Source organism: Sphaerodactylus townsendi, linkage group LG12 (assembly GCF_021028975.2).
Source record: "Sphaerodactylus townsendi isolate TG3544 linkage group LG12, MPM_Stown_v2.3, whole genome shotgun sequence".
Classification (NCBI taxonomy): domain Eukaryota; kingdom Metazoa; phylum Chordata; class Lepidosauria; order Squamata; family Sphaerodactylidae; genus Sphaerodactylus; species Sphaerodactylus townsendi.
The window spans coordinates 31,901,389-31,928,956 of NC_059436.1; the positions used below are offsets into that span (position 1 = coordinate 31,901,389).

At 42.8% G+C, this 27,568-nt stretch overlaps 2 protein-coding genes and 1 non-coding gene across 5 annotated transcripts in view; all 3 read right to left on the minus strand.

Moving 5' to 3' along the window:
• Positions 1-19,884, minus strand: part of RC3H2 (ring finger and CCCH-type domains 2) — a 36,595-nt gene extending 16,711 nt beyond the window's left edge. For both annotated transcript variants that reach the window (XM_048512530.1, XM_048512532.1), the window contains exons 1-7: positions 19,772-19,884; positions 7,312-7,607; positions 5,403-5,520; positions 3,617-3,850; positions 2,419-2,594; positions 1,817-2,017; positions 1,388-1,520 (exon numbers count right to left, since the gene is read on the minus strand). In XM_048512530.1, coding sequence (XP_048368487.1) covers positions 1,388-1,520; positions 1,817-2,017; positions 2,419-2,594; positions 3,617-3,850; positions 5,403-5,520; positions 7,312-7,542 — 1,093 coding nt within the window. In that variant the 5' untranslated portion in view covers positions 7,543-7,607; positions 19,772-19,884. The remainder of the gene's footprint in view (positions 1-1,387; positions 1,521-1,816; positions 2,018-2,418; positions 2,595-3,616; positions 3,851-5,402; positions 5,521-7,311; positions 7,608-19,771) is intronic.
• On the minus strand, positions 1,680-1,768 carry LOC125442324. The gene has a single exon (XR_007245977.1). It is a non-coding gene; the product is annotated as a small nucleolar RNA SNORD90 (small nucleolar RNA).
• A 2,514-nt stretch (positions 19,885-22,398) lies between the features above and the next one.
• ZBTB6 (zinc finger and BTB domain containing 6) lies at positions 22,399-26,987 on the minus strand. 2 transcript variants are annotated; one of them, XM_048512428.1, is made up of 2 exons: positions 26,716-26,987; positions 22,399-24,321 (listed from the first exon to the last, which is right to left on the minus strand). In XM_048512428.1, exon 2 carries the CDS (start codon positions 24,309-24,311, stop codon positions 23,028-23,030), a length of 1,284 nt encoding a protein of 427 aa, XP_048368385.1. In that variant the 5' UTR covers positions 24,312-24,321; positions 26,716-26,987; the 3' UTR covers positions 22,399-23,027. The 2 variants fall into 2 exon arrangements, with proteins under 2 accessions (XP_048368385.1, XP_048368384.1); XM_048512427.1 differs by having other exon boundaries at positions 22,399-24,324.
• Between the last annotated feature and the right edge of the window lie 581 nt (positions 26,988-27,568).

Below are 27,568 nucleotides of genomic sequence, written 5' to 3' on the forward strand. Positions count from 1 at the left end.
TAGGCAGACCACAGCTAGATAGAATGAAACGAGACAGTCCTTGGAGTACTCTGCCCAACTGGTTTAGGACTTTAAATATAGGTTTAGGACTTTAAATATAGGACTTTGTGGTTTAGGGTTTAGGACTGTATTTATTATTATTATTATTATTATTATTATTATTATTATTATTATTATTATTATTATTATTATTATTATTATTATTATTATTAATTGTATTTGTATACTGCCGTCCCCCGAAGGGCTCAGGGCGGTGATGTTTTAGGACTTTAAATATAGGAACCAGCACTTTGAATTGTGACAGGAAACAGCCAGGTAACTAGTGCAGATGTTTCAGCACAAGCAGGATAGCATGCCTGTAACCAACCTGACAATTGTCTGACTGCCACAACTGGGATCAGCTGAAATTTTCAAACCATTTTCAAAGGCAGCTCCATATAGATCACATTATAGTAGTCTAAGATAAATGTGATGACAGAACAAACCACTGTGGCCAGATCACAGTTTTCAACGAAGGGCCATAGTTTGCAAACCAGCAAGATCTGATAAAAAGAGCTAGGTGCCACAGGAAGACTTGGGCTGCAGGCCAGGATCCAGCAACACCCCAAGCTACAAACTTGCTCCTTCAGGGGGAGTGAAACCCTATCCAGGACAGCCTAATCCTGCAGTCCCTGAGCAGCTGCTCTATTGACCAACAGCACATCACTCTTGACTGGACCAAACTTCAGTTTACTGGCTCTCATCCATCTCATTATCTTCTCCAGGTACCTATTTAGGAGGTCCACATACCCTCCTGACTTAGCTGTTAAGGAAAAAAAGAGCAAGGTGCCATCCGCACATTGGTCACACCTCAGTCCAAATCCCCAGATGACCTCTCCCAGCTGTTTCATGTAACTGTTAAATAGCCCGAGAAGGATACCATGTCTGAGGGTATCAAAGGCCACTGAGATGTCCAGGAGAATTAATAGGGATGCACTTCCCCATCACTCTCCCAGCAACAATTATTGTTTAAAAATGCACAGCCTGCTTAAAGGATATGATGAGTGGCAAAATAAAATCAGAATCTCAATAGCAGACTTGGTTGTTTGCATGATAAAAGTGAGGGGAGTCTAGGCTCAGCTCATGGAAAGAAAGAAAATACAGCAGCTATTCTTACTTATTTCTGGGCCACCCTTGTGGTGTATTCCACATAACAAAACTGATATATGAAAGGTACTCCTGAAATAGTAGGTAGATTATTCCACGTGACAATGGAATATTTGTGCACAAGCGAAGCAAAGTCCGGGAGAGAGAAATTCCACAAGAGAAATCAAGAACGCCTCCCTCCTTTCTTATCTTGAGACAAATAAAACATGAGTGCATGTATACACATGTATCACTCACATACCTGGATTAGGATCTATGTTGGCCAATAGCTCCAAATGGGGTCGAAGTCTGTTTAAATTTGCAGGGTCACCAGTGCGTTGAAGAACGATTGTCAGCTCTTGCACACTTTTTGCAAAGGATTCTGGGGACTGAAGCTAAAGGCAAGAAATGTGTTAGTTATGTGCATCATATGAAGAAAAATCTACAGTTGCTCGTGAAAGACAATGCTCTAACGTTTGTATTTTAAAATGGGGGCGTTATTTGCTTGACGAGAAGCTTAAATGGGCAACAAGAGATGGTTTTTAAAAGAAAGGTGTCTTCAGGTTGCATAACTGGAGGATCAGTGATGAGAGGCTGGGCCTCTCAGCTCATAATCTGCCCTATGCATGTTCATCACCAGACATGTCATGTTGGCACAAGGAAACGCAGCCATTTAAAAGACGAGACTCACCTTGTCAATGATGGACTGCATGTGGGATTTGTGAGCCAAGTCACCATAGAGGAGGGACGACCACTGCTCTGGTGATATCCGAAGTCCTGCTTCCATGGCGATGTGGACAATCTGAGCGTCATGTTCCCGGCGCAACGCTTCGTAACTGCGAAATTCCTCTTTTAGCTGCATCAGTGAAGAATCTTCATCTCTTTTGGTGACCTACACAAAAAAAGCCAGCTAGGTGTAAATATCTGTTTCTGACCATAACTAAGCATGTTAAATATGGCATCCACATTTGAAATTTTCAATTGTCTTTGTGGTTCAAGAAGAGTCCCTATTTAGTTGGACTGCTAACGTGTTCTTAACAATAAAACATTGGAGACTTTTAAAAATTTGATCCTTTGGCCCTGGCCATTCTTCTTTGGACAAAACAACAGTGAAAAGCAGAAGCAAAACGTACAAATGGCAAAAACACCCTTTCATGGGTACTTGATATAATTATTAACCAAACCTAATTTTATAGCCAATGTTTCCCTGAAATAACACTGCTAACTGTGAGCTGCCAGCAAACTAACACCCCCCCACCCCCCGCCCCCAAAGCAACTGATTCAACGTTTTACCTTGAAGCATGAAGCTCGATACAGCAGCTGAACAACATGGCCGATGCTAGTTTTCGACGCCTGAGGAAATCGTGGCTCCAGCCTTTGGACAACAAAAAGCACCAGCACTTTCCGGGAGAGGGCAGAGCCATCTTCTAAGGCCAGCAGCACCAGTTTCAGGGCTTCCTCCTGCATAGCTACAAGTCCACAAGTTGAAGTTATGGTCAGATGGACACGTAGGACAAGCCACAGGCTAAAAGGACGCAGGGGCTCCTAAGCTGAATCAGACACTGACTGTGCCTTTGCAAACAGTGAGGAATGGAAACCTAACTAGTGCTTCAAAAAGTGAACAGAGGCCACCCACTGCAACATGCAAGGGAAAAAGAGGAGCCAGACTTCTCACATAGTGAAGCATTCACAATCACATCCAATTTTAAGACCACAGTGAAGACAAACAGACAATAGAGATGTTGGCAATCAGCCTCTTCAATAATACAGGCTGCAAGCTCTCTTGGGCCTTTTTGCATGAGCTGTCCACACCATTCACCCATTGGAACACTCTTTCCTGCTCTCCCCAAAAATGACACTGCAGCTCCCCTCAAAGACATTGCTGGAGGGAACACCCAGATGTCCCTCAAATGTTGAGGGCCTCCTGACCCCAAGGCAATGAGACTATTCCCCATTTTGTCTTTTCTCACATGCTGAAGTTCTCCTGTGAAATCTTACTCATCTTACCCATATTATTTTGGCTTCTCTTGAAATTCCTTAACTTTTTTGAGTAGGAGCCCCAAATTTGCTTCAAATTTTGCTGTAGGATAAACTTCTGGGGCAATTCCAGGGAACAGGTCCTTGCACATTTACTGTGAAATCAATCACAGCATGCCAGCTGATGCACAAGAGCTTCAATCTGGCCCTTCAAAGAGTACTGCCCCTCTTCCATCCCTAGCTACCATATCTCTTTACCCCTTCCATTCATTACTATTTTTTTCTTTCCCAAGAGATGTTAAATGAAGTGGGACGTAGATGGGGGGGGAGGGGGGTCCTCAGGTTCAAACCCCTCCCATTACATGTCCGGATTGCTTAAAATAATGCATGGAATGGAACAGCCCGAAAGCCCTCAGTCACCAAACCCACCCCATCAAAAAATCCATACCTACGTCATCTGAATACAACAGCGAGAACAAAGAACCATGCCACCTCCCTTTACACAAGGGCTTACCTGGCCCTAGAAACTGGCACCCTCGTGCCCTGACAGCAGCCCAGAGATTGGCAGACAGCTGCTGAGGGTTCTGATGCTGCAAGATCAGCTCCGTCACAGTTCTCTCACCAAGGGAGCGGGCTGCCCGCATGGCTCTCACCCGCCCCTCCTCTTCTACCAGCTGACAGTTCACCAGCGTCACCAGCTTCCTTTGCATTGGACGGCTCAGCGCACTCTGGTTCAAACTGGCAACACCTTTGAAAGCAGGAGGGGGAGAGGCAAAGGTTAGCCAAGGGGCATTTGAAGGCACTCTCAACGGTAAGATGTCACTATTTCCCCACTTAGTCCGCAAAGCGGGGAGGGGGAGAGATATGAATTACAGACATACCAGGAAGAGGTGTAAGTTAGAAGCTTGCAAATAGCCACGTGCAGGTGAAAGAAGAGGACAGACAAATGGAAATTCCCCACATACACATGGACCGTAGTGAGGCTATTGCTGAACCAGCAGCTTTCTACTTGTGTATCCCCAGATTTGAGCAGCCTATATTCCAGTTGCTACAGACTCAGAGCTCTGATGGCTGAGGACAAGGAAAAGGTTAGCAGGAAGCGGCTGGTGAAATAAAAATTTGAGGGGGTATAGTGAGGGAGCTTTTGATATGGAAAAGGAAAGTAGGGTAAAGGGATACGTGTCTCACAGCAAAATCCCACAACCCTATTTTCATCTCCGTAGCCAGGTTATTTTAAACTGTTACGAGTGAAGGCGATGTCAGTTTTCTCCCACCTGCTGTCCCAAGTTTGCTATAAGAAAAAGTGGCAGGTTGAGGGCCCATGAAAAATTATGGGGAAGCATAAATAACTGGGAAATTCTGCTCTGTATATTATAAGCTCTTAGGATCTTCAGCACAAATTTTACATTTCATCACAGTTTTATCTGTCAGCTTCACACAAATTGTTGATGCCAATGGGCATGCTTAATCTTTAACAGGTGAATGGTTTTTTTTAAGTTCACAGTTTCATATTTTGTACATTATGGTGTACAGAAAGCCAGTATGCCGAAAGACATATTTTGTCTATTTTATTTATTGCATACATAAAGTAGCTTGATACAAAGAAGAAAAAAGAAGAGAAGAAATATATTTACAACAATTCATTTCCTTTTGAGGTTTTGTTAAATAGTTGCAAATGCTCTCTTGTCTACGAGGGGCTCTGTTTCACTGCTGCCAATCAGCCATGAAAGTGGCTAGTAGAGGAACAAGCTTACAGCCTGGAGGAATTACAGATAAGCAATTTGTAAGACCCTTCCTCACACACAGGCACACACACACTCACAAACCTCCTCCTCTAGGATTCCAGAAAATCTCAGAATAATTTCCTCATTTCCCTCTGGTTTCCTCCATTAACTGAGTCAACTGCTTTCAACATTCCTTGCTTCCTGGAGTATATGCACTGAGTTTTCCCCTGTTTTATTTGACTTTTACAAAATACACACACACACACACACACACACAGTACACACACAGAGAGCAAGTCTTATATGCATATGTGTGTGTGTGTACATATGTATGTACATGTGTGTGCAGATATAGATATTCACACACACTCACTCACAAAAATCTGTCTTAGCTGCAGGTGGTCTGGTTTATTGTTGCTGTTATTTTTCATGGCTGTCACAAACCACCCACTTGGCCACTGGATACAGTAACAGAGAGGATTTAATTCCAAAAGCCTTTGATTTTAACAGGACAAACCAATACTTGGCTTGGCTGCTTTCGCTTACCCACGCGGAGATTCTTCAGTAAGAACTTACCTTTGCCTCCGCTCAGCGGCTTTAAATAAAGTGCCAGGTCTTCCACACATTTCTTTGCTACCTCGTAATGCTTGTTCTCTCCTAGGTTACTTAACTTGACAGTGTGGTGATCAGGTACCTGTCAATGGCGCAAAAGAACAGTTACTGGCAGGCACGACTCCTGCTGCTGCATGGGACACCAGGCACAGGTTAACGCACACAGGTACATGAATTCAACAGTGAAAAGTATATAAATCCACAATAAAAATATTTTGACAATGCGGCTGATCCAGTAAGATTTATTTCTTTGTAGCCAGACCATTTCCAGCTATAGTGGTCAGATAAACCAGCTAATTTACACTATGGAGCGTCAGAGAAAGTGGGCTATGGCAGAGCTTGACTTGGAAGTTCTCCACTCAGGAAGGAAACAAAGTTGGAAAATCTTGTGCACTCCGAGAAAGCAACAGCTTAACCTGAGTACAGCTCAAACCAGAGATGTAGCAGAAGAACTAATAAAACAAGATGGACCGCAATGAAATACAGGCCAAAAAAATAGTGTGATGGACCAAAAGGCCACAGCGGTTGAACTGAAACAGCTCTAAATGTTGACCTAACAAGGAAAAGGAAGCAGAGGGATCTTGCTCCATATTTAAAACCTCTGAAAAGGGAGTTGTTTAGGATACAAGAATTTTGGGAAACACTTGGCCAAGAAGAAAAACAGAATGTCACTCAAGCCTGATAACACAGCTAGCCATTCTTCTCCACAGAACAGAGACAGAGGGCTGATTCAAGCAGTTACGAATCCAATGTGCACATGTGATAAACACAGAAAGGTCATTCCCAGCTCTTCCACACCCAGTTTCTGATCACAGCTGACTGATGTCTGTGCGGGAAGGTAGATATACAACAGCATTCCAACCTTCCCAAGGCTCAAGACATTCGTCTCCTCACTGGCTGTTAACAAATAGTGCACTTGAACTTTCAACATTCTTTTTTACCCCTTGAGTAGACTTAGGAAGATTCTCTCTCACTCACTCACTCACTCACTCACTCACTCACTCACTCACTCACTCACTCACTCACTCACTCACTCACTCACTCACTCACTCACTCACTCACTCACTCACTCACTCACTCACTCACTCACTCACTCACTCACTCACTCACTCACTCACTCACTCACTCACTCACTCACTCACTCACTCTCATCATTTGGGTTTTTATATCACTCCTTAGGGCCCAAGCTACATAAGTGATAGGGGAATTCACATGTGGATTTCAAAATATGAAACTGAACTGCAAACAACAGTTGCTAGGAGTCTGTGTGTGCTAAATAGATCAGGGCTGCTGTGAAGGTCAAGGTGATATACAACGCTTCCCCCCCCCCCCATTTTGTCCTCTCTTTTTTCAAGACTTTCTTTTGTTGTCTGGTGTTTCCTCGATAATCCCCCCGTCCCTGCTTGGTGTTTTAATTGATATTTCTGTTTTTTTCTCATATATATATTCTTTTGTTTTGTTTTCAATGCATTTTGTGATACATTGTATGCTATTCTGTTTTAAAATTCCTTGGTAGCATAAAGACAGGGCATAAATCTTATAAATAAATAAAACAAACAGCCCCTGCTTTCATCCCCAGGAGACAAAAAGGAGGGGCACCATGCAGTTCCCACCCCCAAATTGGTTTAAAAGTAGTTCAGTAGGGCCATTTCTGATCACAGAAACTGTATGTGAGGAGGAAAAGTCACCCACCCACACCAGAGCAGCAGAAACCAATCTGCATCCCCTACCCTTACCCCAATTGGAACACAGACCCATAAGATGCTCCTTATAATGGCAGGAAGATGGGGCATGAATTTGGTAAAATAAATAAATCCACGTGACGGAAGGTAGCTTTGGCTACACAGAGAAAAATGGATTTAGAAGCTCCTACCTGGGCTCCAACTAACTGGAGAAGTGCAAAGTTTACAGGAAGCACGTCGATGTCAGTGTTGATGGCTGTCTGGTCGAAAGGGCAGGCCTTGCGGTGCAGCTTGTTCAGGCAGGTCTTGCAAACGGTGTGGGAGCAGCCTAAGCTGATGGGCTTGTGCACGTTCTCATCAAATTCATTGTAGCAGATTGGACAGGACAGAAATTCTGTCCACTGTGCTGCCTGCACAGGCATTGTGGAAGATGGGCGCTCACCCCGACAGCTAGCAAACCATTATTTCACCGTCTAGTGTTTGGCAGCTGGGAAACAAATGAAATGGATTAATGTTCAGAAGGGACTGGGGGTTTACACATTTTACCACTGGGAAGACCAGTTTAAAAAATCCATGACCCGTGAGGTCTGAGATTCTATCCTAGCAAAGCGGATGAAAATATCTCTCCGAGGCAGGTGGGTTACGGCAGCTTGAGCAAATTTTAAGCTAGTCTTCAGTTGCAAAAAAAAGCACATGAACACAGAAAAAGAATTAGCTCGCCTCAGGCCAGGAACGTAGTATACAAAGTACTAGGTGTTTTTTTTCCCTATGACTCAGAACAATGCAAGAAACTGTTCAGCAATTATCTGGTTTCAGATAGCCTATTTCAGCTCACTATTTGATACATGAGGATTTTTAAAAGCCTGGATATATCTCTGCCCAATATTATACAACTGGAATGAAGTAGGCAAATTCTGCTTTGTTCCTTACATTTTGTGGTGGCTATCATACTGGAGACTTCATGTAGCAGAATCCAAATGACTCAGTGGGGGAAAAAATAGTGCAAACAGAGAATGGAAGACTGGAGTTCGGAGAACTCACAAATGCAAAAAGATGCAGAGAAGCAGAGAACAAAGGGTGGGGGCTAGTCTACATTCTCACACAGTTCTTCATACTATTTCCCCAATTCCACATGGCGTGGGTTCATGCTGGTCCCATGCTCCCTGCCATGGCATTTAAGGAGGTTGAAGGGGACCCTTTCTTCCTTTTTCATCAGCAGAACAGCTGGTTAAATTCCACCTGAGATCTGAGCATCAATAAGGCAGCATGAGATTCAAACAGTAGGCTTCTTTGCAATGTTGCAGATGTTGCTTGGGCCGGCCCTGAAACTGATCCCCCCCACTTCAAGATGAAATCCTGCTAAGACCATATTTATTTTGTTAAGAAATGTTCAGGTATTCAAAAAAAAAAGTGGATGGTGTATATGACAAGAAAATTACTTAATGGGCTTTCATACCATGCCCTGGAATATGGGCTGATAGAAAGGCTTCAGCCTAACCTGGAAGCTGAAAGAGTGCAATTACAATTCAAACACATTAATTCTGCACAACAGCAGCACTCTCTGTCTCAAAAACAACGGTCATTCTGGATTGTATTACACGAACAAGATTTATTACGCTTTACCAAAAATAATTCAGTGATGGAGATGCTGTGAGAGAACAGCAGCTCTGTTGACCCAACCAGTCTTATCAGAAGTCCAACTATAAGAACCAACTTTACCACCAGGTAGGAAGTCCTAGTCAAAAATATCTGGTCAACTGATTGGACAAATGTTATCATGTATTCTGAAAGCACTGACTTCAACAGAACAACTCAAAAGATACCTCATTTATCAACAGCACCAAAACTTACACAAATTACAAAAACAAAAAACCAGATTCACTCATATGGCAGGAAGAAAAAAGATTTATCCTCCTTAAAAATGCAATGAATGGTTAAGATCTGTGTAATGGTGAACAATTTCTTGAACAGTAGTCGGTTTCAGGCAGTTGGTTCAAGGATGACTCAACCTTCCATCCTTCTGAGGATGGTCAAATGAGCTGGAAATGCAATGACAAACCACGCTGTAAATATAGTCTGCCTAGTAAATGTTGTGATGTGACATCACCCCAAGGGTCAGTAATGACCCAGTCCTTGCACAGGGGAATACCTTTACCTTTATCAAGGGCATAGGTAAGGGGGGGTTTCACGGGTTCAACCCCCATTACATGTCCGAAGCTCCACCCGCACACACCCCCGTGCACCCCCCAGAAGAGACTGCCATCCCCAGCCTCGAAGAGCTGCTTTCATAAGCACTGAGGCTGGGGGGCAGGGCTTGGAAGGCATGGCCATGCCCCAGGGGCGGGTGGGGGTGTGGCCCCGCCCTCCGAACCCACCCCATAAAAACCTATACCTACGTCACTGCCTTTAGTTATCTTCTAATTGCTTTTACTGTGGAACACTAAAAGTGCCATGAGAACAGAAATTAAGCAAAGCAGCAGCAACCATTAAAACCCAAAAACAGGTTTTAAAGACAGCTGTCATTTACAATAAAACAATAATGAAATAAAAGGGAGGAGTTGCCACTAGAACAACGGCATTCTTGAACTCATGGAAAATTTGATATTTGACTATGATAAATCTGCCAGGCAATTAACGATACTTGACATTTGACCAAACATCTGATCTGCATATCTGTTCTACTTTAGTAGCACGATTAAGGGCTTGGAAAAAGATGCATCTTTTAGAAGATATGACGTAATTACATAATGTGCAGGGGGGAAAAATTTGATGCATCTGCCTGCTCAATCTGCTAAAGAGCTCATTTGGGATTTTTAAATTTTTATTTCTCCAATCTGAGGCAGCTTTTTCACTCAGTCTTGCACGATTCTCTTCAGCCCCGTCTCATTTGGCTTCTGTACATGCTGGTCCCATGATCGCCAGCAGAAAATAGAATGACTTCACAACACCACACTACAATACCAAACATGAAAACAAAATAGTCACTTCCGTCATCAATATCTTTCATTTGACTCCACCCAAAAAGGCTTGTACCTAGCTTACCAGCAGCCTACTAGATATGCAAGTAAGATATGGAAGCTGTGTAGCTGAATGGTAATCAAGAGGATCTGCACATGTGCACAGACTATTTACACCCTTCTTTCTAGGCAGATGTAGGGAATACAGGCTTGGATAACGACCATTTTCCGTATCTCTTGATATAACTTCATTGCATTTCTATATTGGTATTTATTTCAAATATATGAGGGGAAAGCAGTTAAGAAATGATCAAAGACATTTGCATCAAAGATATGCATGGATCTATGTACTCCAAAGGAAACCCTAGGAGGTTTTTAAGACACAAATCTCTTGCGTAGACTCAGCCACTTTTTAGTGGCTTTTTCAGGGTGCTCCCCCATCGAAACATAAATATGGCCTTCTGTGATTGGAGCAGTTCAGTTACGCAGTTAAAATATAGGCACAGCATTAGGGACAAGTGCTGATGATACTGCTGTGAATCCACTTCAACATACTCCTTCTTAATATCTCAGTTTTGGGAAACTTAACACAAACTCCAGCCTAAACATATACCTCCCCCAATTCAATTCAAATCAAGTTTTCCCTATATACCTAGTGATATGTACATGTCTAACACATAAAGTGGAAGACAGACAAATTATAGAATGATGTATTGGCCTGAGAATTCAGCTTCCTGAGAAGACCAGTGTAATGATTTTAATGTGTGTGACTTTAAATTGAGGTCTGAGTTGGAGAGAGAAAGGGCGGGTGAGAGCAATACGATTGGTTGATTCTAGAGTGTGCACGTGGGAGGGCTGGACTGGCAGGTGTCAGAGAGAGAGGAGAAGGTGACAGGATTTCAGAGTGAAAGGACTGGGAGTGTCAAAACTCTAGTCAGAGAGAGTTAAAGCTCTGTGTGAGCATGGCAGAATATGTTAGGGCTTCGGAGTGAAAAGACTCAGTGTTGAGAGAATTAGTCAGTATGTCAGAAAGTATGCAGAGAAAGTCAGAGCCTCAATAAATTGTTAGACAAAATAAAGACAGAGCGTCTGAGAGAACTATGAGAGAGAACCTGTCAGAAAGTGTCAGAGTGAATTTACGTTGTAAAGTCCTCAAAGTATTTGCTGCTTCAGTTTGATTTTATTTTGTAAATATTTTGCGTGAAACCTCGAAGTTACCTATCCGTTATAAATAAAATCCCACTTTGTTTGAAGAAACATTGGAATCCCACCCTGTTTTCTTTAGGTCCATGTAAACCATCCACTTTGTCTGATAAGCTCGTACAAACTACTAAAAGGAGATAAGGGTATTAAAAAAATTTATATTCCTAGTGGCAGCTACCATACGGGGAAGAATTAAAGGAATAAACATTAGTTAGCACTTATTATATATTTATAAAGAAAAAAAGGGTGGACATCACTTTTTGTGAACATAGGTAGAGTGGTCAACACACTCAGCCTTCAGTAAAATTGAAGTTTCTGGTCATTATGGATGCAGCTGTGCGAGAATGCCTGGTGAAATAATATACACCCCAAAAGTGGCTTAATACCATCCTCACAAGCTGGAGGACAGAGCTCTGCTACTCACAAAAATTATGCAAAACGAGAGTCAGATCCCATGGATGTGTCCACTTAATGTCAATGCTTTCTTCTGGTATAAGGAATATTCTGCTATCTTGAAAGGCTTTCTGCATAGGGAAAGTACCACTGTTAGTGGAATGTATGCACAGGATTCGACCCAAGAGCATTTGCATGACCTGGCCAGGCTGCAAAGTTTCAGCATTTTATTGAAATAAAAAATTAGTACAGAGAGTCCTCAGCATGGATGCTTAAAACAAACAGTTATAAAACTGAAACAGTTAACATTTGGGAAGTCAGCATCCACATTCTGCATTACTATTACTGTCCAACTAACAGTTGCCCAATAATACTCCAAAGCTACACTCCAAGCTAAAACACAGGGTAGCAAACAGGTATCCGGGTAGCTTTTGGGTATCACAATCTGGTAAACCAGTAGCAAACAGGGTATCACAATCCTGGGTAGCTTTTGGGTATTACAATCTGGTAAACCAGTTGGATAGCTTCTTGCAGCTAACAACCTTCTGTGTTAGCACTTCTGCTGCTCAGCAACAAACCAAAGACACCCCCCGCCCCCATTTTTGCTGCTCTTGCATGTGAGGTGGATTTGGAACTGAATTTCTAACAACTTCTAGCTTCATAGTTCAGTTGGGTTTGGCTACTTGACAATTCATTTTTTAATTTTAATTTTATTGGATTTACATCCCACCCCTCCCCAACCAAAGTTGGGCTCAGGGTGGCTAACAATTCAAAAATATCAACAATTAAAACACATAAACAAATTAAAAAACCCATCAGTCAAATTCCCAATTGGTTCTACAGTTGTCATTAAAAATTCTAGTTCCCTGGGTGACCACCCCAGGAACGCATTAAAAGGCTTACTAGAATGCCACTGATTTAAGGACCTGCTCCTCTCTCCCTTTAAAAAAATGTATTTTAATTATAACCATCTGTTAAAAATTATGTTTGGAACCTTGGTTACCTAATTATTTCAATGCAACAGGATATACTTGATACAAAGTGTTCCTATCTCCATACAAAATTTCTAGCTTTGAGAAAGATTTATTCTTTCTGATTTGTTCAAAGTTGATCTGTGTGCTGTTGTGGTATTTCTGAAGTGGAGAACTCGTTTTGATGGTATATTTTACCCTTCCAAGGCAAGGGCATCATGCCAACCATGGCGAGTCTTCCTTCAACACAATGCTATCCCCATCTTTCAAACATCCAGTCTACAAGATGGTCAATGTAAACAGTCAAACATACAATTCAAAAACATAAGGCTGAAAGGATCACACTAACTCATCACCAAGTGGATGCAACAATGCCCAAAATAATGTTTGCCTACGGTTGCTATAAGTCACACGCACACACACACACACAGAGGAGCTATATAATTGTCTATTTCATCACCACACCATCCCACAGTAGTCAAAACTTTTGTTGTTTGGGATCATAACACCAAAGGGCACATTAACACCATGGACGAAGTTTGCAAATGACACCAAATTATTTAGGCTGATTAAAACAAAAAACAGATTGTGAAGAGGTCCAAAAGGATCTCTCCAAACTGGAGGACTCAGCATTAATATGGCAAATGAGATTCAACATGAGCAAGTGTAAAGTGATACATATTGAGGCAAAAAAAACCCTCCAATCTTCACATATACACTGAAGAAACCTATGCTGGATGTGCCAGACCACAAGAACGATCTTGGAGTGGTAGTGAATAACCCAATGAAAATGTCAACCAAGTGTGTAGCTGCTGTGAAAAAGGCAAATTTCATGCCAGCCATTAATTAGGCAAAGAACAGAGAATAAAACTGCTGCAATCATACTGCCCTTAAACAAACCTATGGTGAGACCACATTTGGAACACTGTGTGCAGTTTCGGTTACCACACTGCAGAACTTGAGAAGATGCAAAAAAGAGCAACCAAAATGATCAGGGGGTTGGAACAACCACCCTTTGAAGAGCAGTTAAATTGCTTAGGGCCGTTTAGCTTAGAAAGAAAATGGTTAAGGGGAGCCATGGTAGAGGTCTATAAAATTATGCACAGTATGGAGAGAATGACAGGGAGGAGTTTCTCTCTCTCTCTCATAACACTAGAACATGGGGTTTTCTGCTGAAGATGAAGGGTGAGGGATTCAAAGCAAACAAAAGGAAGTTTTACTTCACACAGCGCATAATTAAATTGTGGCACTCTCTGCCATAGGGCGTGGTGGTGGCTGCCAATTTGGAAGGCTCTAAGAGGAGTATTGATGTTCATGGGTTATCCACGGTTACTAGTCAAAATGAAGACTAGTCATGAGGTACCTACTCCCTCCAGTATCAGAGGAGCACGTCTATTATATTAGGTGCTGTAGAACATGGGCAGAATGATACTGCTGTGGTAGTCTTATTCGCAGGCTTTCTAGAAGCACTTGGTTAGCCACTGTGTGAACAGACTGTTGGACCTGATGGGGCTTGGCCTGATCCAGCCTGGTTTTTCTTATGTCCTTATGACCACCACAATACCTTAAAAGCAATCTTTCACAATCAGAATTTGTTCTATTTTTAGCAGTTTAATTTCAAAGGTTTAAATAAAATGACAGTGGAGCGGCAAGTTATTAGAAACGTTTAATTTAATGAGTTTGGCAATAATCACTTATCAGAGATCCAAAGAACAGCACAAATTCTCCATGTTCCGGTAGCATCTAAAGTAACCCCCGTCTGCAGTTTTTAATGCTTTTAAAAGTCCATCTCCACAAAACCACAGCTAGGAGTAAGTTTTGATTTCGATGGGAGAATAGCGCTCAAGCATGGAGGCAACCACATCAGAGCAGCCGATGCTAGTAAAAAACAACATGTTATATGTATTTTTAGGTTTAAAATATTTATAGTCTCTCAAGACATTGACTTCAGAGGCAACAAAATTTATCACTAAAAAATTAATCCCAATGAAACAAGAAACAAGTCTTTGAACGTAGCTGCAGCCACAGCCAAAACCCACAGTCAAAACTAGGAGTTGAGCATTTAACAGTTTTTTTTAAATTTAAAAGAGCACTGAAATGAGAATTAAAATAGCATTCAAAGAAGGGTGTGTGTGTGAATCAATCAAAACCTGGGGGGAGGGGGAGTAGAGTTTTCATCAACTTTCTAAAGCCACGCTAAACATGATGGAGAAGGTACCTCAAAATTCATGTCTCTGACAGCCATTCATCCCATCTCTGAGAATGGAGGCACACAGAGCAGGGCTTCTGAAAAAAGCCTTAACTGATGGGAAGGCACCAAAAGGAGTTAATGGCTTGGCGGCTTCTTGTGATTGCAATCGGAATTTTAGACAAGGTGTTCCTATAGACTTCTTGCTCTCTTCTTCTTTTTTGATTATTAAAACTAGGCTGCACTGGACTCTCCTCTGGGCACAATTAAAAGGTTCTAGGCTGCATCCTAGCTTCATTGATTAATCTCACACAATTCTCCTCTTCATTACTACCCCGTCCTACATGGCTTTGATCCTTTATTACCAAGGATGGCCTTGTTGCTGGTCAAAATGGACCACTTTCTTCCTTTTTGACTATTGAAAAGGCTGGCAGGATCGAACTCATTCTTACTATTAATTTATTAATACCTAACCATAACTGTACATGTTGCTCCACAGAGTCTTGTACGCAAAACTTAGACAATGTATTGTTGAAGATTTTTATTGCCAGAATCAACTGGCCATGGCTGGGTAGGTTTTGCTCCTCATATTTTGCCTGCATCTATGGCTGTGTAATGGAGAGAAACGTGTCTTACCATGACATGCCTCTGAAGACGCCAGCCATAGATGTGGCCGAAATATTAGAAGCAAAAAACATTAGACTACGGCTGCACAGCCCAAAAACACAAAACGTAGACCAGTGGTTCTCAACCTTCCTAATGTTGCAACCCTTTAATACAGTTGCTCATGTTGTGGTGACCCCCAACCCTAACATTTATCCACTTTACAGATGGAGAACACTGATGCAGAGAGTCTTAGGCGACCCCTGTGAAAGGGTTGTTCGACCCCCAGGTTGAGAACCACTGACGTAGACCATTCCCACAGACATGAGACAATGAATAAGGCAGGGTAGTATGGGCCAAACATATGTGAGGCTGCCACTTCCACAATGTTCCATCAATGTTGACTGATCCTGATCTCTCAGTTCCTCCACCACTGTGCCAGGTTTGTACAGCAGGATGTGCACAGAGGGGTGTCCTTAGTAACTCACTCCCACTTGAGCTACTGCCTCCCCTTGAAGATTTCTGGAACTCCAAGAATATTCTAGAAAGCATCTCAAGAGCAATTTGCTTTGTGAGAGTTAAGCTCAAAAGATCAAAGGGTTTAAAGCTAACTCAGGGAGTGGTTTCCACATCAACTGGGACACTGTGGAACTTCAACCTGCTGCAGAGAATTCTGAAACATGTTCTAAAGCACATGCTCAGTTTGTGGAGGGAGCTAGTCAGGCCGGCTATGCCCCATGGCTGCTTGAACTGAATTATATAAATGCCATTGAACACACTCCTACATTCTTTTGCAACTGAACAGCGGACATCCAAGTCAACTGAAAGTAGGCAAGTATCTTCCAGGAAAGCTAGTCTATCTTTGCTGAACTTTCTAAACCCACTAACAGATTTCTGTGAGTTTGTTCTAATAAAGAATACCAATGACTGTGAACCATGATCACCAAATAGATTTTTCATGCTTAGATACAGTATCTTTCAGATTTCAAAACGCTCAAGACAAATAACAAAGGATACCGGGACAACAATTTATAATCTTTAGATTACCTAATTTGGTTTTAAGTGAATGTCTTCAGCGGTCTTCTGGACTACAGGTTTCATTTAAAGTAGTTACACCTACCTGGTGTGAGGCTGCAATCTGAATCAGATTTATCAGGAATTAAATTTCATTTAAAATATACAGTATTCCATAATCTTAGTTTTAATAATCTGGGACACCATTGCAAATAGTGAGATTTTTAACTGTTACCCTGCCATCTGTCCAAGCTGAATAAGAATTATCCATCCTGTTAACACAAGAAGGAAAAGAGTTCTGAGGTACCCAAAAATCAGTTCCCTATTCCCACGTATCAAGGAGCAAATATGCAATTACTTACAGAGAGGCCTTTGCTTCTTTACACACTGGTTTGCTTCCACAGGAGACATAAGGAGACCTGAGTCATAGCCAAAGTCAAGGAAAGAGCAGCAGTCACAATAATAGCCCTCTGCATCGTTTAGACGTGATGATTTGACGCCTAAATAAACTTCCTCTAGATAGAACATGTTGCGTGATGTCTGCCACAACCACGGCTCATTTAGAGGCAAGGATGAGTCTTGGAAGATGCAATTAAATATAGATGACAGTGGCCCTAGCCATGTGCAGAACGCCATTCTTAGACTTCTGGTTAAGTCCTTTTTGCCTCAAGAAGTAAAACTTCTACATTCTGTGGTGTGAATGCTGGCAAGTTTGACACCTGTCTTTATGTGTGAAACACCAACCACATCCAGAGTTCCCTACCCAACACTTCCCTCCCATTCAGTCAGTGGGTGGATAATACAGACTAGATTAAGCCTAGGGGAGGAGGATCTGAATTCATGTTTCCAAGAGACTGTACCAGACTTCCTAACTTAATAACTAAAACCAAGGCAGCTCTGAGCAAATAGTTTAAGGCAAAACAATCTTCCCCTGGCCTATACACATTAACCCATACATATTTCTTCATAGCTCCCCATGTTTTCCCTTCAACCACATCACATGTCTTTCAAAAGAAAAATGGCTCATGAATGTTGACACTCAATTAATTCCTTGCTTGTGGCTTTCAGTTGGTGGAAAGGGTTAAGTCAGAAGAAGAATGAAAAAAAAACTAATTCAGGCTGACTGGTTTTTATTCAGTTTGTTCAGCGTTTACGATGATTTTATTCAAATATCAACAGCTTACCCCCACCCCCAACTTCAAAAAAGCAAAAGAACAAAGAACACAAAAAAATAAATACAGGGGAAAACACTGACCTGTTTGAGTTTTAAACATAAACACCTAAATAAGGCTGTATGTTTTATTGGGCCAATCCCTGTCCCTTCAACATGGAGTCGTAGCTACTGCCATAAGAACACCTTGGCCTCCGGATGTCCCCCTCTGGCTTAACCACACCATTAAAATATTATTGGGTAAGTCTCTGAGGGAAAAAAAGCAAGATTCTGAATAATGCAGAATTTTTCCAAAAGATGGAAAAAATCAGCACTTGCTAAGCTAACTGGCAAACATCCTTTCAACCACCAAGCAAATGTTTTTGATGCTGTAAAGCACAAGCCAGTTGAAAGAAAATTTGGGCCTTTCAAATTTCTTTCTGAACTTCAAAGCCACCATTACTGATTTTTCATCAATTTTCCCACATTCAAAGGAGCTTTTCCCATGTTTTCATAGGAGTGAAACAAAAGTTGAAGATGATGGCTGAGTGTGAATGCATTAACATCCTCACTAAGAGAAGGTATAATGGCAGAAAACACATAGAATTAATTAGCTTGCTCCTCATCTGCAGTATCAGAATATGCACAACAGAATGTTGGTATACTCTTTCTGAATAAGTCTAAAGGGGCAGCAATATCTGAAGACTGGTGAAACTTAAATATTCAGCAGGTTACAGTATGGAGGAGAGTTCTGCTTGACATCTACCTATATTTAAGGGGCTGCTTCAAACATGATAGCACTGCTACTTGGAAAACAGCTCTACATAGGAAAAAGCATGTATCACATATGTAGACTGTCACTTGCCAGATAAGCAGATGCGTATGTATAGAGAGCTGTACACAAACAGAGAACAATCACATCTTCCAGGAATGCAAAATACATGTATCTGTGATTGCGATCAGCAGCATCTACCTGTTTTCAGGAAACTTCTCACATGAATGTTTCCCGTGTTCAAATTGTATCTGAGGAAAACCTATGACAAGAGGATGGGCTTCCTAAATACGTTGCTTTTGGCTCCATTATATTAATGGCAACACATAGGCTGCTTAGAAGGTTAACAATCTAGATATGTAACTTCACATTCCTTAACAGTGCTCTGAATACCAAAGACTGAAGACCAGTCCTCTGTAACATGAAAACTGACTTTCAGCCTTTTAAACATTAGAGATGGCCTTGCACGTGTTAAATCAGTGGGAGGGGTATTTGACACATCCACCCTCTGTTATTGGTGTTTATCTAATGAAAGCTAGAAAAGGAAAAAGAATGAGCGGGGGTAGGCAAGAGAGAACAGAAGACAAAAGGGAGGGTGGGCTGGAAAAAAGGTTGCCTGTGTTCAAATTTGCATACACTTGTTTTGGACTTCCACTTTTGTGAGGCATTATCACCCCAAACGAGACCACTGACAGCATTAGGAACAGACATGGGGCTACAAGACGCACATTCTCCCTCTTCCAACCCCCTTCCTAGTTCCCAGTCTACCGACACCACAAGACAGGAATAAATCCATTCCCTTCCTCATAGACCTGACAGTATGCCCCTAACCCCTCCCCAAGGAAGTGATCACAGCCTTCCCCGAATGTCAGTATCAGCCCCCACCTCTCTGGGAGCAGAAAGATGAGGGTGAAGCAGCTACCCTTGAACTGCCACCCTCTCTCACATCAATGGCTGGGGAAGAGGAGGAGGAGGAAAAGAAGATGTCTTCGTCGGAGAGAAGGGAAGATGGGGAGCCCCTGCTTTCTCCTACCAGGGCAGACCCTTCTCCCGCACAAGGGCTGCCCTGCAAATGTGCACAGCCTTCCTGTGTGTGTGGGCGGGGGGACAGTGAGGGGATGGGGCTCAAGGAGGCCCGAAGGATGGAGACTGCACAGAGTCACCTCCATTCTCCGTCTTACACGGGGATACCGGGAAAGGGGGGGGGGGTAGACAGCTGCCCTGAGAGGCGTTATCTCCTTGGTGGGTGGGAGGCTCGCGGAGGCCTCCAAGGGAGGGACCCAACAGCCTCCCCCACCGCGGAAGTCTGGGTGGGAGGGGGCGGGGTCTAGGGGGGACACCACCCCTCAACTATTGGCGGCGGCGGCGGCGGTCCTGCTGCTACCGTCCACCTCCCGTACCTGCGGTCGGTCCCGGCCTCTCCTCACACCCCCTGAGGGGGGCACCCCGGAGCGGCCCAGCGTCGGCGGCGACGGCGGCGTCTCCTCATCGCGGTGACAGCCGGGAGCCCCGCCCACGTCTCGCGGCCCCGCCCACCTCTCGCGAGACTCTCCCAGCGAAGCCCAACCCACCGCGTTTCCTGGTCGTTTGAAACGGAACGGGAAAGAGGCGCCCGATCCCACTTGGAGGGCACGATGGAGACTAAGAACTAGAAGGGACATATAGTTGATCATAGAGGCTCTCCGGGAATGGCAGCGGCCCTGCTCCAAAGAAAGTCCAAAAAGGGGCGGGACAGATAAAGGTGCTCAGGAGCTTATTGGCTTCTGTTAATTTATGCATAACTAAAAAGGCCAAACAAATCCTTTCCCTAATATTTATTTAACTATGTACCCTTATTCATTCTGCAAGCTCAGGTTTCGAAATTACAGGTTTATGTTACAATCTTTCCTATATATTTAATTTTCTCCTACCGTATTTATCCTGCCTTTCATTTTGCAACAGGCGAGGTTAGCTGACAGCTGGAATTGACCCGCTGGCTTCCCTCCCCTCAGCCCTCGAACCATCTGCCCGACTTCATGAACGGGCAGATGGTTAATATAGTTAATATAGTGTCCATACATTTCATAACTTCAAAAATTAAAGCAGCACCAGCTTGGTGTATTGGTTGAGTGGTGAATTTAATTTGGGGAGCTAGGTTTGATTTCTCCACATGAACAGCAGACTGTAATCTGGTGAATTGGGTTTGTTTTCCCACTCCTAAACATGAAATCTGCTGGGTACAGTTGGAGCGAGGGGAAACTGCACCCAGGGCATGTGCGCACCCCTGCCATGCCCCCCCCCCCGCGCGCCCTGTGCGCTACTACGCCACTGCTGCTGGGTGACCTTGGGTTAGTCAATTATCCCAGAACTCTCTCAGCTCTGCCTATTTCACAAAGTGTCGGTTGTGGAGAGAGGAAGGGGTTTGTAAGCCTCTTGGAGACTCCTTACAGGACAGAAAAAATGGGTATAAATCCAAACTGTTCTACTCTTCTTTTTGGCACACATAAGACACTCTTTTTTGTAGCCCCAAAACATTGGCCAGCGTTTTTTGGATGGCAACACTGCTTCTGTTACTTCACGAGTAGTACAGGCAGGCATCATCTCCATTTGAATGCTCTACTATAGCAGGTCCTGCTACAACTTCCATTGCTCCAGTTGGTCACTTTTTAAAATGTCTCAGTTTTCAAACAATTTTGCATAGCACAGTGGGCATTCCTGCTGTCTTGTTGCTGGAGCAGGAAGTGGACATCACCCAAGCTGACGCTTCAGGTAATTTTCAGAAGATAGGTATGTCTGAAAATCATTTGGTATCAGCCATGTATCTCAGATATTACGGGGAGTCTTTATTTTCAGCACAACCACATGGAGGAAAGATGTATGCAAAGCAATAACAATATAACAGTATGTAATTACAAAACTGCACTTTGTAATGAAGTAGCTAATGAAACCCTCATGAAGTTGTGACACAGCTGTTTGCATAAAACACACACAAAACACTTTTACAAAGAACTGGAGATGAAGGAGGGTTTACATTCCAGATTGTGGAATATTGTACAAGTAAACATTTTTCTGCGGCTTTAGAAGTTAATGATTAATACACCAAAATATTTACATCCAAATGTACCAAAGCTAAGACCAACCGATCATATGATAGACCAGCCTATTAAATTGCTACAGAACAATTTTATATTTATATATGTATGCATTTGCTAGTGAACAAAGTGGAAGGCAAAGAAATTTATTTCCTACTGCACCAGGAGAAGTGGTTAGAGTGGAGAACTGGAGCACCTAGCTTTAAACCTTCGCTCGGCCTTGGGCCACTATTGCTTAAACTAACCAATCTCACAGGGTTGTTGTGAGGATAAAGTGGAGGAATAGAGAACCATCAAAACGGACTTGAGTCCCTTAAAATAAGGATGGGTAACAATGTGATTATAACACATCTAACTAGCAAAAAAGGAAACCAAACTAGGCTGATGTTGCATGGGACAAAGGAAGCCTATGGATATAGCCATTGCACTGAATTTTCAGCTAGACCCTTCTGCTTGGGACCCTCAGATCAAACTGGATCTCATGGTGTAAATGGGGTTAAAATATAACATTTCCACAAATCTCCTGAAGTGGTCCCTGGTCATGCTGATGCCCAGCTGAATGAAGAAGAAAAGAAGGTGCTGCTTCATAAATATTTTTTTACCTCCATATCTTAACGAACCCACGCGCAAGGAGAGCCCTTACCATTGCGCCTTTTAACGTTATGCCCTCTGCCCTATTAAAGGGTAGGTTCAGCAATTTAGATAAATTCGCAAGGTTATGTAGTTGCAAACTTAAAGTGGTTGAAACCCTGACTCACCAACTCTTGCACTGCACCAGATTCGATAACATCAGATCTAAATATACCAACTTACACTTTTTCTTCCAATCTGGGCTGCCTGATCTGACTGTTAACTCTATTGTTAAACAACTCGGACCCCAGTCTTTGTGAAGAGATCGCCAATTTCATTGCGGAGATAGCTGAGAGTTCCTAGTAGAACGTATTTGTTGTGCTCCCCATGGGGCCTTTTATCTATTATGTATTCATGCAATTGTTCCCGATTTATGTAACTCTTTCTGACTATGCCAACAAAGGCTTATGTATGTATGTATAATATTTTTTAAATAAGATCTCAGTCCTGCAGTTTGCTTTCCATTACAGAAAGTCTTAACTGATTCATCAATAATCTTTGGGATAGCAGAAAAGTGTGAAAATGCCCCCAACTCTTTTTTCTGAGCATGAAATAATTCAGATTTGCCTGAGCAGAAACACCAGTTGTGCAGTCATTCCTCTTTAAGGCCCAAAGTCTGAGTAGCCTTGCTAATAAATAGTAATAATGATTATTATTAATAGTTTTCATTTGTGGATACCTAACACAACGCAGAAGTAGTAGACAAGTCCACAAAACCAACTACTACCCCATTTGTCCACACATACAGCTACATAAATAATTTATACAACAGAAACAAGACACATTTTGTTAAGCTTCCCTGCTGGGAGGAGATCCTTAAATAAGTTAACCAGGCTGAAATTTGCAAGCCTGAAATTAATACTTTTAGAAATATTGGCCAGCATGTTGAACTGGGGTCTCAGAGGGAGGCTGATTTCACTATTTTACAAGGATCCTGGCCTTATTTAAACATGCATTAATCATAGTCTATTCTGACTTCAGTAATAGACTCAAAGGCTGCCTTGTCCATGTTGCCCCGCCCATGCACAGATGTCAGATGCTTCTTGAGGGCTGATTTGTGCTTGAAGTCCATGTCACAGCAGTGGCATTTGTAAGGCCTGTCTCCACTATGAATATTCAAGTGGTCCTGGAGGGTGCTTTTGGCCGTAAAGGTCTTCAGGCACACCATGCACTGGAATGGGCGGATCCCCATGTGCCCTCGGATGTGCCGGTTCAGGTTCTTCTTTTGCGTGAAGGTTTTCCCACACTGCAAACACAAGAACAGTTTGTGCATTTTCAAGTGGCGGAGATAGTTATCGAGGTGGAGGAACCCCCGGGGGCATTTTGGACACTGGTGGCGCCATGAGTAGCTGGAGTCCTCTGGATTTTGGAACCCAGCCACAGCACTCACAGCTCTTTCTGGGTTCTCGCCCCTGAAACCTGGGAACTGACTCCCGGGCACTTCTGAAATTCTGCTCTCAACCGTTGAGTTGATCAAGGAGTGCTGAGTTTCAGGAAAATATAAGTTTGTTTTGGAGGAGGTAGATGGTTGTGAATACTGTTCATCTTCTACACCAGGCGCATTGATAGAATCCATTTGGAAAATGCAGATTTCATCGTCTTTGTATCCTATCTCAACAGTCGATATCTCAGGGCTGTTTACATCCTTCCTTTCAGATATTAAATGTTGGAAGGGTGGCTGCCGAACATCCCTTTTTTCCTGCTTTATGTGATCCTCTACATTCACAGAACTGTCTTCTGAAATCTCGATTATTTCACAATCTTTATCCAAGCTGGCTTCTTTGTCCCCCAGCTCCATGTCAGAAGAATGGCATTTTTCAGGGCTCCTATTATTGCCCTCCACAGAGGCATCAATTTCCAGGTACCGTGACAGCGCCTCAGTGCATTTCTCTACAATATGCACCATCTGCAAATAACTTGCTGCCGTGAGATATTTCAAAAGCTCCTTCTTTTTCACCTCCAGAGCACCAGTGTAGCATGACAGCAACAACTTCCTGCCCACCTCAGCACTTTGCAAGATGGTGATGCGCACTTGCTGGGACTGGTTGAGCAAAAACTGGTCCCTCATGAAAGTGGAACATGCAGCAAAAATCACCTTGTGGCCCTGGAACTCGGTGTCGTTGATGTAAATCGACACATCACAAAAGAGGTTTTGTTGCCGCAAGAGGTTCATCTTTTGCAGCACGGCGTCCCCTTGCTGCTCAAACTGAAAATGGAGCACATCTGAATCGGCAGCCATGGCCACAATCCTGCTGAGAAGAAACACACAAAAGCGAAGTTCAACAAGCCAAGAATTCTCATAATTGTAGGGGGAGGACCATATCACACATGATCAAGCTTACATGTCCCTCAAATCCCTGGTGAACAGATGTGGTTCTGAAATTCTGTGCTCAGAAATCCCTGGGTGCATACAGGCCTGACTTGCTTTGTGACTAAAGTAGATGGTGAAGAGGGGGCAAACGCTGTGTGGGGGAGACTTATGCTCTTTCTCCCTGTTTACCATAAACATGATACAAATTGGAACTCCAGGTACATACTTGAAAAACAAGGGAGAGGGGCTATGGGAGCTTGGAGGAAAGAGAAAGAGAAATACTGGGAGAAGAGAAAATAAAACACCTCCCCCAAGTCCTTGCAGGTCCTTGCTTGTTTAGTAATAATTAGCAGGGATTTTCAGTGTGTGGAGAAGTGGCCCAAGTCAATACAGGTCAAAGGAAAAAAACCCCACACCAAATTACAATGTTAGCAACTCTGATTTCTAATAATATTTATAAATCATAATAAAAAAATAATCTAACTGTAACAGGGAAAAGACTTTCCCTCTAATCCCCTTTTAATAATCCTTTACTTTTATAGATAATAAAAATGTTACTTCAGGAAACTGAACTATACACCAACACTTGGTGGACCCATAGCAAATATAGGGTTACCAGCTTTACGTAGGAAGATGAACTGTGATTGTTATTTCAACTGCTGAATGAATAACTGAGTGGAGACTAGGAGAGGGATACCCCTCCCCAGTATGGCATCCCGTAAAAGAGGCCTTTGCAGTAAAATAGACCCCATAGGTCCCCATTTTTACCAATGGCAATATGCGATCTATTTAACCAGATCAAGCTGCTAGACCTCAATGACTATTTAACCCCTCCAGCGTGTTCTACCTATTTCTTTGATTAAGTACTCTCTACAATCACCAACAGGGTCCTTGAAGTATTGCAACCTGACAGTTAGTAGTTTTAGACTGTTCCAATTCCAAATGCAAAATATTTTCTATGTCTAACAGTGATACAGGAAAAGCTTAAAAATCTCACACTTGAGATAAGATTAAAGCCAAGCTGTTTGTCCATAGTCCAAACGCTGGTAAGTAAGGGACAAGTTTAGAGTTTGTTGTTTCAAAGATCAAATAATTATAATTTCAGGAAAAAGAAAAACATATTTTAACTGTATAAAAATATCTTGTTACAGCAGTTGAACAGAAAAATACTACAGCATCTGAGCTTAGGAAAAATAAAAGATTAAATACTACCCTCTTTATGTAACTCTCAGATATATCCCTGTTTAAGTTCTCAATGGTTCCAGGTTTGTTGCTCAGACACTGTTCATTTCGGTTTTACTTTTCCCCCTCCATCTGGCTGGTCCTCTCTTCAAACCACATGCCTCTGTTTGTCTCCTTCAGAATCCCCAAGATGTCTGCCCCCACCCCGGTTTGGCTCCTCATTTTCTTGGGAAACCTTCTTCCCACAAGCCCACAAAACCCCTCAAAGTTGAAATTTACCGGGCAGAGAAGGGCAAAGGGGAGAAAACTGATGCAGCTTTAAAGACTCAACAGCTTCCCATTGCTTACATGCTATCCTGACATATCTGCACCATTAAGCAGCCTACTTGCAAAGCCACTTTGACTGCATTGTCGAAAGCTTTCACTGCCTGATTCAACTGGTTGTGGTGGGTTTTCTGGGCTGTGTGGCCGTGGTCTGGTGGATTTTGTTCCTAACGTTTCACCTGCATCTGTGGCTGGCATCTTCAGAGGTGTATCACAGAGAAAAGTCTGTTTCACACTGTGTCTAAGTGAGAAGGGAAAGTTAGTGTGGTCCCTTCTCACTTTCCCTTCTCACTAGACACAGTTTCTCTGTGGTACACCTCTGAAGATGCTGGCCACAGATGCAGGTGAAACGTTAGGAACAAAATCCACCAGACCACGGCCACACAGCCCGAAAACCCACCAGAACCAGTTTGACTGCAACCCCTGAGAATTCAGAGAAGCTCAGCATTCGTATGGCAAAGTGTTCAATTTTTACAAGAACACTTGAGGAGAAATCTTATTTCAGCACAGCCTTTGAATTAATAGCTGCACAGGGAAAAGGGATTTGAGCCTGTGAAGCTGGTCGGACAGGGAGAAGAAGGTGCCCTTGCCCAAATTCTCTTTCTATCCAGCTGTTAACAGTAGTAAAAATTCCCTTTGCATCTTGTCACCCCCTTCTGAGAAGCTGCCAATCCGTCCTTTTTTCCCTGAGGACGGAGCAGTCAAGTCATTCCATTCCTGGCTTTTCTTCTTGCTACAACCCCGCCCCCCCCCCCCCTCCGAAAGTGTAAGCTTATCCAGCCTCCCTGCCCTTCAGTCCTCGAGTCCCTACCCCCACGTTGCTCACCTGTTGCTGCAGATGATGCTACCCAGCCCTACTTCTCGCCAGTCACAGGAACAGCTGTTCAACCCCTGCCATAAACTTCCGGAGCCTCTCCAAGGAACCTCTCCTTCTTCTTAACCCGGAAAAACATGAACACGCTCCCAAAATGTTAGCAGCTCCCTCCTTATTGGCAACTTTTGCAACCAATAGGAAGACAGTGGATGATAACACGGTCCTGCACTCTCTTTTTCATTTCCTTCCCCAAAAGTACGTGAAGGATGTAGGAGCTCTAGAACTCGATTTTCTCGTCTTCCTAGAGAAGAGCAGATTCGTTCCGACCGCAGTCAGAAATTCATAACCAGAATTCTGCACTGAATTGCAGTCAAGTCTCGCAGGCTGCTACTTTGGAAAGTTAAAGCGATTGGGAGAAATGGGACTCGCTTCTGCATAAAAACATTCTGGACACAGCTGCTTCCTTTGCTTGCTTATATGCACCTTTGGCTCCCATCAGAAAGCAGATTTCTCTACCAAGAAAGTTAAGAGTTTGGAGGTTTTAAATTGCTTTTTTAAAAAGATGACGGTGAGGTCATGGGGAGGATGTGTTAGATGTTTCTAAAATTCTGCATGATGTGGAGAAAACGGATAGGGAGAACTCCTGTCCTCCCAACTTATTAAATGCTGGGATTCAAAAAGGGTTGGGTGGGGGTGATAGGCAGTATATGCAGGACATCTAAACTAGTGACCATCATTATACATTGTAGTAATGAGTTCCATAAATTAATTATGTTGATGGTCACTAGCTTAGGTGCCTTTAAAGGAATATGAGATGTATTAATGGGTGACATATGTCATCAATGACTGTAGTCAAGAAAAGGGA